We start from the raw sequence: 18,069 nt of genomic DNA, 5'->3' as shown, positions 1-18,069 counted from the left end.
AAATATATTAAAAATCATAGCTTTCTCAATCTTCCTAGGCCATTCCCAATACTGGTACATTCCCGCCTCTGTCTAGTAACTTCCTGACACCTGTCAGGCCAAAGGTAGATACAGAAAATACATTTTGGCATTTACAATTTTACAAACATTTAACATGAGCTCAATTTCCATTAATTTTTCCCTCATTTTTTTTTTACATGAATACCCCTTAGCAAAGGAATAAGGATATCGAGTCAGTCATAAACTGCTTCGAGCTGAACAGGGAGGAAGTTGGGGGCCCCAGCTTTAGGGTAAAATTCATGCATATAGTTGGTATGGGGGAATCAGATGGGTCCGTGCCGTGTGTGTCTATGACCATCCATAGGGCCTTGATAGATGCCTGTCAGGTTCTGTCTGTAGGAAAGCTTTAACCCTATGAGACAACACTCACAAAACAGGTTAACCATGAAAACCCAAAATATAGCACTTAAATAAGAAATTAAAGCCTGTTTTGCTGACTTAGGCTGAAACACACAAAAGTGGGATGTATTTTTTTTTTTTTTTTTTTTTGCTCCACGTGGATCCAGAAATTACTGCTGTGGAGACCTGAAATAGGCTTTGGAATAAAGATTTTAGATGATTTTATGAGTACCAGGTCACCTGGACAAAATAGAATTTACCCTTTTCCTCTGGCACTGTTTAAAGTTTACTTAAAACTTGTTGGTGTGCTGACAACAGGGTAACATTGTTATCTAGGATTATGTCCCAGTCAGAAAAGACCTAAAAGTTTCCCTTGGCATATGAGTGAATCCAAGCTTCCAATCTTCACCTGGACATGTGTCTCTAAATTGCTTGCCTGGTGGACTTAACAAGCTTTTGGAATTAATTCCTAAAGCAAATTTCAAATCCCTGTATGATACAATTTAGTCTCCTGTAACTTTTCTTTTTCTGATAAACAATCTTGAAGCCAGTTTTAAAGAATTACAGACTTTGGTGTCTCCTGATTTTATTGCCAAAAGTAATCCTCTAGCCTTTCTATCTATAGTACACCCCTGCTGCTGAACTCTAGCACTTTTTTCTTGGGAATACACAAGATGTAGGCTTATTAGAAACTTACACCCTTTTAATAATCCATCTTCATCACATATGCAAACAAACATACCACAAACACTCTGCAACTTACCACAAACACTCTGTAACTTGCTTTAACCCATTTGATTTTCCTATCTTGGTCCATTCTTTCCCATTTGGGACAATCTTAGGATAAACCTTACAACATGCTTTCTTAGTCTCACAAAATTTCCTTTCGCTGTATTTACCAACATATAAAGAAATATATCTATAAACTCTCTATATCTGTCTTTTGTTGTTACATACACGCAAACAATAAAACCATACCATTTAATAATGTTGTTCATATACCAGCAATTAAAGAAACCCAGTTAAAACACTTAAGTCTTACTTTAAACTTTATGTAGTTAAGAGCATTTTAAAGCATTGCATTTTGCATTTTCCTAACTTAATAACTGAACTATAGATCACATGGAAAATTAAGACATTAGATAAATACCACTAGCACCTTAAAACCTTAATTTTGTAAAAGGAATAATATTAAAGACAACACATATCCTATTTGATCACACACCTTAAAAACTGTATTATAAATTACCACAAAAATCCATGACATCATGAAAGCATCCCTAGTGTCTTAAAACATTGATTGTGTCAAAGAAGAAAATAACTTTATTTAATCACATCTCACAGGAGTCTACATGGACAACTTTTCTGAATTTAACATTTTAGCTAAGACTGATTGAGATAAAAAAATATGTATATTTGAGCAATAACTTTAGTGCAGCCAGCAAAAGGAAAAAACAACTTTTGTTTTCTGACATTATGTCTCCTTGTTAGCAGAGGAGCTGAAATCTCTGGTATGGCTAGGAATGGGAGAACGGAAGGTCACCCTGGATGCAGCAGGCAGAATCTTGAGTAAAGAGATGGTTTAGGGCTGGCCTGATAAGTCCCCTCTACCCTGGCTAAGTTTTGAACCTTGGGCCAGGAAAGAAGGGCAACGCCTTAAATCTGGCCTCCAAGATCTCACTGCTATCGCCTAAGGCTCTTTTAGTCCTATTTCAGCTGGTGGTAGTTGGGAGGACTCACTGCGAACCTAGATCTAGGGACCCCAGTTTCTTCCAAGACTGGGGGTGCTCAGCCATTTAATGGTCCCCCTTTGCACCATGAGCCAGGCCTTGGAGGGCCTTTTTGGCCTCCTGGTTGAGAACATTTACTCCAGAGATGCCCTTGCTTTCCATCCTTAAACAGACTTGATCCTAGGCTTCTGTGCTTAGCCAGAGTCCTTTTATGGCTTTTGTCCATCTGTCTTTCCCTTTTCAAGTCCCTGTTAAACCGAATTGGCAGCCTGCAGTAGTAGACTTTGTCTGAGGATGGCCTCTAGTTCTACCGGGTAAAGATTTAAGAATGCCAACACCTATTGTTTGAGTTGGTGATATCGCTTAAACCCAGCCCATAAAAAGAAGAAAAAAACTGCAGAGTGACAGATTGAACTTTAAACTCTCTTTCTTCACACTACCTTAGCCAAGGTTGCCACAATTGTCTCAATCCTGCAATCATTAAAGAAATCTGGGTGGTCTCTGAAGTTAAAGAACAAGCTGAAGATAAGCTACTTCCATCTATCTTTTCTCCTTTTTACCAAATAGATCGAATAGTGTTATAATTTAACCCTCCCTCATGGGGCCACGTGTCTCTGTCCCCCAGTGCATACTGTGGCCATACTTGAGTGCAGAAAAAAAATGAGAGCTTTTTTTTTTTTTTTTAGCGTTTTGGGATCAAACTTTTCCCAGTTTTGGAGACCACATGCAAGTGGAGATCTGGCTTCCTCTTTGGAGTGCTGGAACCCCATCTGAGAGAGAAAGGGTGGGGTTTTAGTGGCCTGTCTGGGCAAGATCACCCCCCCTTCCCAGAGCTTCCCAATCTAAAACCAATTACCGCAGCATTTAGGATATTGCTGGAATCTCATCTTAAGACAGAGAGAGGTATTCTGTGCTCAGAAGATCATCCTTCTGTACCTGCACCCTGTGTGTGTGTGTGTGTGTGTGTGTGTGTGTGTGTGTGTGTGTGTGAGCGTTGAGGGTGGCCTCATTTCCCACCAGTTTGCTGCCCACATGTGGGATATGGAATGGCCAGAGTCTGGGCCAGGGTCTGGTTGGAGTTCCAGAGTCCGGGAAGGGCAGGACACTGGGCCGGGCTTGAGGAAGCACAGGCAGAGGGAGCAGGGAAAGGAACCCAGGTGCTTGTCCTGGTCTGCTGAAGGTCAGGCCTAGGTGGAGCAGCAGGGATGGAAAAGGGTGGCTTATGGTCTCCAGTCAGGGTGGGCCTGGGGTGGTGGAAGCAGTCCTGGAGTGGTGGCGGTGGCAGTCTAGTGAAAATGTGGCAGCAGGCAGGGGGGGGTGCATAGTCCCAGTGGATACATGCACCCTGGTGAATCTGGGAAGGCAGAGGTTTCTGCCAAGGCCGTACAGAGCATGCCAGGGCAGCGGCGGTGGCAGGGAACTTTTTTTTTTTTAAAGAAGAAAAAAATTTTAAACAATTAAATTAAATTAAATTTAAAAAAAATAATGGTCCCAGGGTGGGCACCAGATGTTAGGTGCACATGGGAAGTAAAAGGCATGAGAAAGACCAGGAAGCGTGGTAAGTTTTAATGTGGTCCTCTCAGGATGTCCCGAGACTTGCGAGCCCCTCCAAGGCTGGAGGGAAAATGCCTTTATTTTAAGGCATACCTCTTGGGGGTGGGACTATGCGTGGGAATGCTGCCCCTCTGCAACAGGGCCTGTCTCACCATATCACCTGCCATATCACCCAGAAGAGTCTCCTCCTTTTCTAGGGTTCTGCCCCTGTGGGAAGGGGGAGAGACTCAACTTGTCAAGGAGGAGGGAGCCTTGAAATCTTACTTTGCTACCTGTTTTTTGGGTTTTTTTTTCTGTTTTTGGTTTTTCTTCTCTAGTCTTTATGCTTCCAGTCTAGAAAATGAAAGCAGGATTACGGATTACTTTAATTTCTTTACCACTCTAATTTTCCATGAACCTTGATTACCTTGATTGCACATTTAACATTTGTTTTCTGTTTTCCATCAGACCCTATTGTGTTACCATACTAAAAACACAAAACAAAACAAAACAAAATAAAAATTTTTGTTTGTATCATCGTTCTGGGGATGTAACCCAGGGAGGGTTATGTTATAAAGCTAAATCCTCAGCTTTATTTTATTTTTTTAATTTGGAAACAGGCAGGGACTCATAAAATTGTTGAGAGCTTCACTAAGTTATCTTTTCATCTTAGCTTCCCATTTACTGGGATTACTGGCACTACCATGCCAAGGTAGGAAAAACTATTTTTTAATGATAAAACTATTGTTTTAGGATCTGGAGGGAAATTCTCCAAAATAGTGTGTACATGTATATATCTATCACTCAATAGCTCAATATAATTTATAATTGCAATCTACTAATAAAAGTATAAAAATAAAAACTGTTCACAACATATATAATCAACATGCATAGAATGTAACCCAAAAAAGTAACAATTTCTTGTATGATGTGTGTAAAGCTATTAACTGAAGAGGCAGTTGTGTTAAAAATTTATATTTTTTCCACTAGAAATAGCAGTATTATGTACTTAGCAATTATTCAGAAGACATTACACCTGAGAGGTTGAAGCAGGTAATTCCCTGGTTACTCAAGTGTCCTTAATATGAAATAGCAAAAAAAAGTCCTCATAATTAGAAGACTTCATCCTCATTTATACAAAAGTACAATCTTCAAAGATGCTTTTGCACCTGGATTCATACCTGTTATGAGAATTACAATAACAACACTATGTAAATTATTCATATGTAATAAAAACAAGTATCTGAGTCAAAAGCACCATACAGGGTGACAATTTTGGGACTTCTTTCTAGACCAAAACTATATAAAATTCTTTCCTAAATAGCATTTTAATAAATATCAATTTCACACATATTTTAAATAATTTCATTGCAATATGTAAGGTAAACATTTTTATAATATAGCAAGTATTGAAAATTACTTAAGGTGTGTTTGATGTGGGAAAACTTACTAGCAATTTCTGATAGAAAATGGGCAACTTGATTAATCTTTTTTATTTAACTTTCAATTAACCAGAGTACTTAATAACATCCTCTCTCTCCTCCACAAGTTCAGAATTTAAAATGTAATTGTCAATCAAATAAAGTTCAAAGGGTAAAAAGTGGTATGGCTGACGGGCATGGTGGTGCACGCTTGTAATCCCCATGTTTGGGAGGCTGAGACAAGAGGATAGCATAGGTGCAAAGCCAGCCTCAACTACTTGGTCTACTTGGTGAGGTTCTCAGTAACCCAGTGAGACCCTGTTTCTAAATAAAGTATAAAATAGGTCCAGGAGTGTAGCCCTGAGGTAGAAAAGCCTCTGGGTTTCACCCCCAGTACTACAAAAAAAAAAAAAAAAGTGGTAAGGCTTTCAAAGCATATTAAATCTTTGAAAGGCCTTAAAATTAGCTCAATCTCCCTTTGCAGAAGTTTGAAACTTTTTTTACTCTATAATAAAAATAAGTTTAAAACCCAGACTACACACAAGAATAAACAAATAGGTCAATTGAAGAGAGTTGAAAGCACATGAATAGTCATGGCAAATACACAGCTGGTCCTTGACAAAGCAGAAAAGGGAACAGGATCAAAACAGAGTATTTTCCCCCAAAATAGTGCTGGAACAACTCAATATCTAGGTACAAATATCAAATAAAAATTAACAATACAGACACAGATCTAAAACTTTCAATTAATATATGCTAAAATGGATCACCAACCTTAATATAAATACAAAACTATAAAACTTCTTACATATAACTTAGGCAAAAATATTAGTAAAATACAAAAGTGTAATGCATCAAAGAAATAGTTAATGGGTTGGACTTCCCTGAAATGAAAAACTATTACTCCGTGGAAAATGACTGTAGAAAGGAAAAAGAGGCAAGTTACAGCCTGGGAGAAATATATGCAAAACACATTTCTGAGGAAGGAGTTTTTCCCAAAATATGCAAAACACAATTTAAACTAAACAATAATAAAACAAAAAATCCTTTTTAAAAGTGAGCAAAATATTTCAGCAAACACCTTATTGAACAAGACATACAAAAAGAAATTAGGTATAGCAAAGGTACTCAACATCCCAAGTCTTTAGGCAATTATAAACTAAAACACTAACAGACCACTATATGCCTATTAGAACGGCTATAGTCTAAAGCACCAATATCACCGAATGCTGGAACACATATAGAATAAAGGAAGATCTCATTCAGTGCTGGTGAGAACATGAAATGGTACAGCAACCATAGAAAACAGTTTGACAGTTTCTTCCAGAATCAGGCATACTGTAAAATTAAAACCTAGCGATTGCATTTTATATTTACCAAAGTTAATAAAAATGCATGGTCCCACAAAAACTCACACACAAATTACTATAGCACTCTTTTTTTCATAGCTTCCAAAATTAGGAAGCAACATATGTGTGCTTCAGTTGGTGAGTGAATTAACTTTGGTACCCTGGGTGAGTAGAATATTATTCAGTGCTAAGCAGAAATGACCTATCTAGCATGAAAAGACATGGGGAAAAGTATGCTCCTAAGTGAAATAAACCAATCTCAAAAGGCTACATTCTGTGTAAATTCAATCCTATAAAATTTTAAAAAAGGCAAAACTGTGGAGAGAATATAAAGGTCAGTGGTTGCCAGGGTTAGGAGAGAGAGGGATGAATAGATTTTTTAAAAAATGAGGTTTTAGGATAGGGAAACTATTCTGTATGATACTATAAGGGTGGACACATACGTTTTTCACAATCTGTAGAATCAATTCTATTGTAAACTGTGTATTTGAGTGATGACAACTGTGTATCAATGTAAGTTCAGTAATTATATCAATTGCAGCACTCCAGTGTGAAATGCTGCTAGAGAGGGAGGATTTTTCTGTGAAGGCTAGGTTATGTAACAAAACTTTCTTTAAGTTCTACTCAACTTTTATATTAGCCTGAAAATACTCTAAAAGTAAAATATTTTTTTATGGAAAAATGCCTAGTCTACCGTCATTTTTCTTTTTTTTTATTGGTACACTATAGTTTCACATCATAAGGTGGGTCTTATTGACAATGGCATACATTCACACAGTACTTGGTGCCCTCCTCACCACCTTCCCCTCCGCCCTGTCCAGGAATGAATGTCCAGATTGACCATGATACATTCACACTTATACATATATTCTAATGTAGCTCTTCTGTTAATCAATCTCAGCCTTCTTCTTCTCATACACTTCCATTCTAGCTTTGCTGATATTTCCCCTCCATTATCGGAAGTCCCTCTGGTATCCCTAATACACCTTAGTTTGGGCATATTAGAGAAAACATATGTCCATTCTCTTTCTGTGCTTGGCTGATCTCACTTAACATAATCTCCAGGTCTTTCATATTTTTGCAAATGATCTGATTTTGTTCTGTATTGCTGAGTAGAATTTCATTTTGTGAATTTCCCATAATTGTGCAATCCATTCATTTGTTGATGGAGACCTAGGTTGGTTCCATATTTTGGCTATTATAAATTGTGCTGCTATGAACATGGGTATGCATATGTTACTGTAGTTCTCTGATTTCAACCCCTTTGGAAGGATACTTAGGAGTGGTATAGCTGGATCATATGGTGAATCCATTCCCAGTTTTCTAAGGAATCTTCACACTGATCTCCATAGCGGCTGAACTAGTTTGCACTCTCACCAACACTGTAAAAATAGTTCCTCTTTCCCCACATCCTCACCAGCATTTGTTGTTATTTGACTTTTTTATGCTTTCCACTCTGATTGAGGTTACATAGAATCTCAGTGTAGTTTTGATTTGCATCTCCCTGGTGGCTAATGATGTTGAATACTTTTTCATGTATTTATTGGCCATTTGTATCTCTTTTGTGAAGTGTCTATTCAACTCAGTTGCCCATTTCTTGATTAGGTTATTTGTTTTGCTAGTGTAGTGTCTTTTGAGCTCTTTGAATATTCTGGATATTAGCCCTCTATTAGAGTATGGCTGGTAAATATTTTCTATTCTGTAGGCTTTCACTTTAGGTTCTTGATGGTTTCCTTTGATGAGCAGGAACTTTGTAATAAAAACACTGTAGTAATTTTTCAAAGTAAATAATATGCTGAAAGATAAATAATAGATAATCTCTGATAGGTAAACTATAACAGATGAAATTTGTTTTGTGTATACTTAATATAAATAATATGACAGATCTCTAAAAGATAAGATGAGAAAAAAGAAAAATGTAGCAAATGGTACTAAAAATCTCTAATTGATTCTTAGATTCGATTAATTGAAGGTATTGGTCTGCTATTAAAGGGAATAGTACTTAGAATATAACCTGTGCTAGTCAAAGTATAGTGAAAGTTTAGCTTGATTCTACATGTTCACATGAATATGCAAAGTCACTCATGCCATAGTGAGCGAATGCAAGTTAATTATAAAACCCTTGGACAGAGTTAAAACTTAAGCTTGTATTACCAACAGAATTGCCTTTTTCATTGGGAGATGTTAAGACATTAGTTTTGTCCTGAGATAGAAGACAACTCCAAATTATTATTAGATCATATGCATATTTAGTAATAATTATTCCATGATTGATAAACTATGCAGTGATGACAAATAAACTCCTACTCAGTGGTCCAGTATGACAAAGGTTTCTGTTATCAGTATGTAATATCTAAAGAAGATTCCACTGAAGGTTCTGTGGAGCTGCTGTATTCCATGAGATGTTTCAGGGACATCAGCTGGATCTTTTGTTGGAAGGTCTAGCATTCACAGTTTCTTATATTCAGGTGCATGCAAAAAGATGGGAAACCACCTGGGAGAAGATAAATGAAATTACTAGATACAGAATTGACTTAGTTTTCTTCCACCCACAATCCATTGGCCATAATGAGTAACACTACCCAGCCTAAATACCAAAGGAATGGAACATGTAAGTGCCCCATGTGCTCAGGAGATAAATGATGTAATCTGAATACAATGGAGATTTTTTTCTGCCATAGATACCTCTTTTTAACATTTTATTTAGTAAAATTTATTTTTATAATAATAATTTGGAGCCAGTCATGGTGGCACACCCTTGTAATTTAATTACTTGGGAGGCTAAGACCAGAGGATCAAAGGATCACAGCCAACCTCAGCTACTTAATGAGGCCCTCTGTAACTTACTGAGATCCTGTTTCAAAATAAAGAAGAAAAAATAGGACTAGGGGTATAGCTTGGAGGTAGAATTCCCCTGGGCTCAATCCTTAGTACTGAAAATAATAATAATAATTTAGCTTTGTCTAGTAATTGGTTTCTACTTTTTAGATCCCATTTGTCTAATACTGTTTACATTTAAAAATAACATAAAGTAATGTTTAATTTACACTACCTCAATTATATTCAGAACTGCAATATTACTAGATTAGCATTTTAAAGATGCTCTTAAATCATTTATAAATACAAAAGAATGGAGGTCCCAGAAACTGTGACTTGTATTAATGTTTTTAACTACATTTAAGAGATTGGTGACTGCATCGATTGATAAGCATTTTCTGTCATTTGTTTGTTTGTTTTTAATTACAGTAGTTTATAGGAGACTGCCCTATAACATGGCATTCCTGGGGATTTATTTCTTCTGCTGACTTGGGTAACAGTGATTTCTTCAATTGACTCTGGGATTTATATAATCACTTGCTTCTGAACTTCCCTATTTTCTGCTCAGAAGCATATAATGTGTAATATTTTAGCATTCCATTATGACCATTTTCTCTGAAATCAAATGCATATGCATCTCCTTCCAAGCAGCATTGCTCCCTTTGTGATCATTCAAATATCTGAGGTCACACAGCATCCATTTGTTTCCAAATACTTCCATTAGTTGTGTGACTCAAGATTTTCAAGTATTTTCATTTTCCCTTCCTTTCAGCCTATACAATTGCTTGTTTTTCCTGAGCCTATTGCAGATTCCAAATTTATCCCTTTCTGAGGTAGAGGTCTCAGAGGTTTTAATGTCACATGGCACATATGTATACTGGTATTTCTCTCTCATCACCTTGAATCTTCATGCATTATTCATACTGCATTAATCTTTCAAATTCCTTCAACTCCAATTTTCTGTCCATGAAGAACTTTCAATTTTCGGGGGCTGCTCTAGGTCAAAATGTAAACCAAACCAAGATTTTATTCAGTATCCAACTACTTGCATCTCTATTTCCTTAACCCTGTGTATAGTTTTCATTTATTCAGGTTATTCCTTGATTCCTTTACATTACCATGCTCAAAACCTTTCACCAGCCAGGCTTTAATTTAACCATCAGCCAGAATCTGAGTCTAAATAGTCACTTGCATATATCTTATTCCATTCTAAAAGTATCTTAATTGTAAATGATTATACAAGTGCGCTGTTGCCAAAAATAGATAGTAGATAGGAGGGTAGACACCACTTTAATATTACCATATTTCCACAGTTCTCACACAAAATTATTTGGTAGATTTAGTACATTGTGATCTTAACACAGTCCAATTTGTGGGGAAAGACTTATTTTGACCCCAAAGACAGGGACCAGTTAGTACTATTTTCATGGAAGCGAACCCCTGTAACAGCAGGAACCAGATGTTACTATTTCTTTATGTCTTCATGGGCAAAGAGATAGAGAGAAGTGCGCAGATGAGAAGGAAAGAAAAGCTGCGAGTATCAATGGGATTCTCTGCAGAGCACCTCTTTATAACTAGTAGCAAGATTGGCAGGTAAGAGGCAAGCAGAATTTCCTGTAATAGACTACAGGAACCAGCCAAAGAAGCACTATTTCTTGCTATTCATTTGACTTCTAATTTAGCAATTATAATCTGGATAAAAAAGCATAATGTTTATCTTCAAAAGTGATTCTAAGTATTAGTAAGCTTCAATAGTTTGCAAGATCATGGGGCTGTTTAGTGTATCTTGTTTTCTAGCTTCTGTGCCAGTATGTTTATGATGTCATGCTGCTGCCAAGCCTCCAAACTCTCCCAAGACATCTTCTGTGGTAGAAGATAGACACAGATGAAAGAATTTTATTTTTGAAGACAAGTTTGGAATTGCCTAGACTGGCAGGTGTACTATATATTGCACAGCAGATCCTCCTCCATTTTTATTCTAGCCCCTTGGTGTCATATAGGAAGTTCTTAGCAGGATAAATATTCAAAAGCAGCACAACACTTGCAGAGGCAATGCCAGGCTTTAGTGTGAGAATTACATCCATAGCATAGACAGAAAAGGCAGCAATAAACATGTTCTGGTACCTTTCCAGCAGAAAATAGACAACTTTTATAATTTTCACCATATTACATAAGCTAAAAGATATTCTAAACAAATAGGCTTGCAGTCAAAATCAAAGACTTTATGTCTTAACTATATCTCATGTATAATATAAGATATGATTACTACTAGCAAAGATAACTTGAAATACTAGTAATTATCAATGAGACTTATCAGAGAAAGGCCAGGCTGATATGAGGGCAATGATATGGGGGTCTAAAGTAAAATAGTTGGGACATAAATCCAGGCTAGAGCTCTGATTAACAACTGTGTGATTTTTGAAGTGTCATTTAGTCTGTGAAAATCACAGCATTCTCATCCTCAAATAAATACATCCAACACCTAAAGATTATATATATCCATATATATATATATATATATATATATATATATATATCCATATATATTAATTTTATTCATATAGCAGGAAGTGACAGGAATATACTGCAACCCAGATTCATAGAGGACATATGAATAATGTTTTTCCATGAGAGACTTGAACAGAATGAATCAGTTTAATGCATTTACCACAAGTGTGGCTTAAACTGTCATTTTTTATTTTTTATTTTTTATTGGTGCATTGTAGTTATACATCCTAAAGAGGTATAAGATATTAGAGGCATACATGCACACATCACTTACTTAGCTTTTCCCCAATTCTTGTCCTATTCCCTCCCTCTCCTTCCTTCTCATGTTTGGCTTACTGATTGACTTTGATATGTTTATGAATGTACATCATGTATACAGATCAATGGATTATAAAACTATGGAATATGTACACAATGGAATTTTACTCACTTATAAAGAATAAAATTATGTAATTTACAGGGAAATAGATGGAACTGGAGAACATTATGCTAAGTGAGATTAGTAAGTCACAAAAAGTAAGAAATTGGATGCTCTCCCTAATATATGGAATCTAAGGAAGAAAAGGGACATAAACTGTCATTTTTTGTTTAATCTGATTAGAACTTCTTTGATGCTTTCTTTTTTTGTGATATTGTGGATTGAACTCAAGTTCAACACCTCTAGCCCACTGCATTTTTTAAAAAAATTGAATCAGAGTTTCAATAACTTATTGCACACTGGCCTTGGATCTGTGATCCTCCTGACAGACTGCCAAGTACTGGGATTATAAGCATGTGCCACTACATCTGGCCAGTATATATTTTATTTCAACTAAGTCAACCACTCTAAGTAGGTCAGAAAATTTGAGATGAAGAAATGACAATAATAAATGGCTCTAATTTTCTGATATAAAACTACAGAAATGATCAAAATCCAAGTTTATACAGAAGCCTATGAACATTCCTTTCCTGGGAATATCTAAATTCCCTTTTGCAGCATTAATAGTTTGATGGAGCTTTGTTTGTTTTTAATAAGGACTCCCAAAAAGTGTTCAGCAGACTCTTTGCCTTGTATATTCAATAAATAATTCATCTTCCAATATTGTGTCTATAAAAATAAAAGACCTCAATCAGAAGCAATTGTTTTTATAAGCCTTGAGTGGAAATATCCTGAAGATTATTTCTTTTTCTATATTATGACTTTCTCATAATGTGGCACTAATCAGAAAGGCTCCAGTGTTCCTGACATTCTATTTATTGCTTAATTTTTCCTCCTGCCCCAATAAAACATTTATTCCAAACAGTCACTATTGAATAATGGATACTCTGAGTAAAGCTGTTTATACTGATTGAAGGACAATTATTTTAATATTGCAGCTGCTGACAGTTCCATCTCAATCTCCAATCATGTTGGGTTTTGTTCTGATATATTGTATTATTTAGACTCTGTTCTTATACACGTGAAATTATCTCTCATCTCGGAAGTTAGGCCAATGGACAGTGGTGTTGTATAATAGAAAATTCTAGCACTGTGACCAGTCGCAGTTACCCAGAACTTCATGTGCAAGCTCCATCTGTGACCTCCAAGTGGATTTGAGCTACCTAGAGAAGGACTATTTATATGTCCATCTTTGTTTCTGATCTGATCATATCACTACAAAGAAGGAAAACTTAATTAATATATTTGCATTTATCAACATTTCTTATAAAGAATGAATTTTTCTAAAATAGGTTTCAGAAGCCAAGCATGATGGCGCACACTTGTAATCCAAGCATTTGGGAGGCCGAGACAGGAGGATTGCGGTTCACGGACAGCCTCAGCTACTTAGTGAGGCCCTCTGCAACTCAGTGAGACCCTGTTTCAAAATAAAAAGAATAAAAAATAGGGCAGGGGGTGTAGCTCGGAGGTTGAATGCCTGCCCCTGGGTTTCATCCCTAGACCCACACACACACAAAAGCAAATATTTAAAATAGGTTTCAGATTATCATTAGATATCACTGTAAACTTCTTAAATTTGGTCATCATGACTAAATTTATTGAGAGTCCAATAAACCAATCAATAAAAAGCAATACAACAAAAATATTTGCTAAGGGTTATATACTCAGCACTGGGGAAAGTATCACAGAAAGTAAAAGCATCCTCCTTTTGAAGAATTCTCTGTGAACTGGAAGCAAATTAAAAGCAAGATCAATGGCATGATTAGAAAAGATATTCATACAAAATAACTCTCAGAAAAAGAAGAGTGCAAGCTTCAGTAACTAGGTAAGCTGTCTTGTAACAGATGGTTCTTCAGACCTGTGTAGGATTGGATTAATCAGAGAGAAGGAGCAGAAAGCATGTGGCTGGGGTATAAGTATGGAAAAAGTAAAGATATTTTAGTTGTGGATGATTGGAGTAGAAGATTGAGGCTTTCTGGCTCCGTCAAAGGGATTTTGAGTGGAGGTATAGGATGTAAGTTGACAGAGAAGACTTTTAATTATTGTAGAAGGTTTTCACTGAGTGTCCAATCAACTGGAATCCACACATAGTATCTAAATCTATATTCAGTCTAAAATATTAGAGACACTGATTATGATACAATTAAAATAAAACTTAATATGGTGTGGCAAAAAGATCACTGATCTAAAAAAAAGAAACTAGTTTGGTCATGATTTTTTTTTTTGTTGTTTGTTTGTTTGTTGCAGTACTGAGGATGGAACTCAGGTGTATTCTACCTCTGAAAAACACCCCCAGCCCTACTTTTCTATTCTTTATTTTCAAAACAGGTTCTCACTGAAGTGTAAAGGGTTCACTAAATAGCTGAGTCTGTCTGCAAACCAAATCGTGGGATTACATGCATGCACCACAATGCCCAATCTCATGATTCTATTTTAACTGGCTTCTAAATATTTGGGAAGTTCATTAAATTTTAAGTACTTGAATTTTCTTACATAAAAAATGAGAACATCAAAAATCATATCCAATGATGTTCTACCTATAAAAATAGTATCAAATTATTAAAATATCTTAAGTGAGGAGAATATTTTTCAAATAAATTACTTATTTTCAAAAACTTTTAAGCTGGGCATGGTGGTGCATGCTTGTAGTCAAAGCATTTGGAAGGCTAAGACAAAAGAATCACAATTCATAGACAGCCTCAGCTACTTAGTGAGACCCTGTTTCAAAATAAAGAATAAAAAATAGGACTGGGGGTGTAGCTCAGAGAAGAATGTCCCTGGGTTTCATCTCCAGTACTGCAAAAACAAAACAAAACAAAAACTTTGCTTTGTTTTAATACTCTTATTGATAACTGATTTGCTCATAGAATAAAAATCACATTTTCCATCTTGGTTAACATTGCTGAATTTTCAAATTTTCTTCGAATATTTTTATCTGTATTTTGGAATTTACTATTTTTTCATCTATTTAAAAGTTAAGGGAAACTAGCAGGTCATGGTGGCACACACTTGTAATCCAAGTACTTGGGTGGCTGAGACAGTAAGGATTGTTGGTTCAAGGCTAAATTCAGCTACTTAGTGAGGCCCTTTGCAACTTAATGAGACCCTGTTTCAAATTAAAGAATAAAAATAGGGCTGGGGGTATAACTTGGAGGTAGAATGCCCCTGGGTTCAATCCCCAGTATCCCCCAAAAGTCATAGAAACTATGCAATAGAGTATGCTATATTCTGACAAAGTAATGGAAAATATTTCATGTTGTTCTAAGTATCATAGAATTTCAGTCTTTTAGATATAAGAAAAAAAGGCAAAATTAAACACAAAAATAATATATATATATATATATATACTTTATATATGTATACTAAAATTAAGAAAGTGTACCAAAGCAACTGGTAGAAACCTATAACTGACAATATGTTGAAGGGTGCTGTGTAGAAAGTGGCCAGGGAGAGTGCTTGAGAGGGAAACACTTGAGATGGGACTTGAACATTGAAAGCAGCCAACCATGGGAATATCAAGGAGCGAATTACAGAAAATTGAACAGTGTGTTGTGTGTGAAGCTGGGAAAGACCTTAGCATGTTCTAGAAATCAAAGTGGAGTAAAAACAGAGCAACTGAATAGAAGAGTGACCTCAAGCAAAATTGACATATAGACATCAGTAAGGATTCATCAAGGATCAATCTAGGGAGCTAAAAGGAATTCTTCTAGATATATTAGAATCCCAACTCAAACTAGACAAAGTAATTCACATGTGGTGAAGCATGTCTGTAATTCCAGTACTTGGAAGGCTGAGAAGATCACAGGTTCAAGGACAGTCTCAGCAAAGTAGCAGGTCTCTTGGCAACTTACTGAAACCCTATTTTTTTGGCTGGGTTTAATCTCGATTACCACCCTCCCTCCCACACACATATCCACCTATACACACACACACACACACACACACACACACACACACACACACACACACAAAATAGGCACCGTGATAAAGGGGATAAATTAATATACATCATTGAAAATTCCCAAGTGAAATTGGTTTATAAGGACAATACGATGTATGGTTGAAAAACAGATTGTTAAAGCTGCTTCTCTCTCTGTTTCTCAGGGCAGCTTTCCTTCCTTCCTTTTATTCTTAACTATGCTTGCTACGCACATACATTGAAAAAGATGGTCATCCATAACTCTCACCTTAAAACTTCTTTTCATTCTCAAAAAATAAATCTAGAGCCGGGCGTGGTGGCGCACGCTTGTAATCCCCGCACTTGGGTAGGCGGAGACAGGAGGATCGCGCAAATTGGAAGCCAGATGCGGTGGCTTAAGAGACCCTGTTTCCAAATAAAAATATTAAAAAAAATAGGTCTGGGAGTGTAGCCCGGAGGGAAAAGGGCTTCCAGGAACTACAGTACCACCACCCAAAAAAAAAAAAAAAAAAAAAAAGAGAGAGATCCTGTTTCCAAATTAAAAAAAGTATAAAATAGGTCTGGGAGTGCAGCCCGGAGGTAGAAGGGTTTCCAGGAACCCCAGTACCACCAAAAAAAAAAAAAAAAAAAAAAAAAAAAAAAAATTATGTATGTATAAGTATATATATAATAAAAATAAATAAATACATAAAAATAAAATAAATAAATCTATACATTTTCCATTCTAAATGATGACATTCATTGTTTAATCTCTGTTCACATACACATTGATGCAACCTTGGTTGTGGCCATGAAGCTGGTATGATCTGACAGAGTAAGTAAGCCTCACATGCTGCTGGGAATAAAATCATCCTGCCTCACTGCACCTGCTCAGATGAAGGAAGGTCTACATTTCCAACAAGAGAGAAGAAAAAAAAAATCATAGAAAATGTAGTAGAGTTTCACTTATGGAAAAATGATCAGATTCATTGCAATAGAAAAACTCAGAAGGATTTTTAACAAGGAACTGTCATGTTATTTTTCAAATCATGTTTTCGCCTTTAGTTCATTGGATTCAGTCTATAAATAGATCTGTGAGGAAGCATGGGTTCTCTTTGTGGAGTATTATAAAACATATTCTCATCACTGACAATTATAAAGGAGATAGAAAAGTACCCAAGTTCCATAAGCATTTGTGGTCTCTGATACCCAAAATGTTTGAAATTATGATTTTCAGACAATTATTTATTTATTTGGTCCATATAAAAATTACATTGAGCCTAATGGCTGTGGGAATCTATACTGAGATTACAGGTGAGATTTTTTGTTATTTCTTTTACTTTATTTTTCACATTATAAATCATGAAGGTGGGCATAGGGAAGGGAAATGGATGAAACCAGAGTGCATTATGCTAAGTGAGATTAGTCAGTCACAAAAAAGAAGAAATCAGATGCTTTCCCTAATATGTGAAAGCTAGGGAGAAATGGGTAATAGGAGGAACTCTAGATAAAGAAAGGAAATTCTATAGATGAGCAGATAAAGCAAAGTAACTGAGGGGATGGGAGGGGAAAAGAGGGAAATTCTCTGAAGCACGTGATGTACTTAAACATATCAAAGTCAATCACTAAGCCAAGCATGGGAAAAAGGGATGGGGAGGGAATGGGGTGGAGATTGGGTAAGAACTAATTGGGTGATGTGTGCATGTATGTGTCCATCATCTTTTATCCCATTAAGATGTATGGCTATAATGCATCAATAAAAAATTAAAAATAAATAAGTAAATAAAATGAGGAAAGCATCCCCTATCTTTGGTGGTAATTAAACAGCAAGAAAATGACACAAACACAATTCAAGGTTTAGAAGACCTGGATATGAGACTTTAGGGAAAAACATTTACTCTGCCTATAACTATTTAGAACTTTCAAGTAAGATGACTAAACATTCTAACCTCATGTCTGACCAATCCACGGGGGTGAGAAAATATTCAATGTGATA

At 36.1% G+C, this 18,069-nt stretch overlaps 1 protein-coding gene across 1 annotated transcript in view; it reads left to right on the top strand.

Annotated features, from left to right (window-relative positions):
- Nucleotides 1-10,732: 10,732 nt before the first annotated feature.
- The window catches only part of LOC308276102 (non-histone chromosomal protein HMG-17-like), a gene marked incomplete at its 5' end in the record, with an annotated part of 29,412 nt that continues 22,075 nt past the window's right edge, over nt 10,733-18,069 (top strand). The window contains one exon of the mRNA XM_080714696.1: nt 10,733-10,842. Within this exon, the coding sequence (XP_080570822.1) occupies nt 10,733-10,842 (110 nt within the window). The remainder of the gene's footprint in view (nt 10,843-18,069) is intronic.

The sequence above is a fragment of the Muscardinus avellanarius genome (assembly GCF_963383645.1).
Source record: "Muscardinus avellanarius genome assembly, chromosome: 17".
NCBI classification, from domain to species: domain Eukaryota; kingdom Metazoa; phylum Chordata; class Mammalia; order Rodentia; family Gliridae; genus Muscardinus; species Muscardinus avellanarius.
This window is presented reverse-complemented; position numbering and strand designations above follow the sequence as displayed.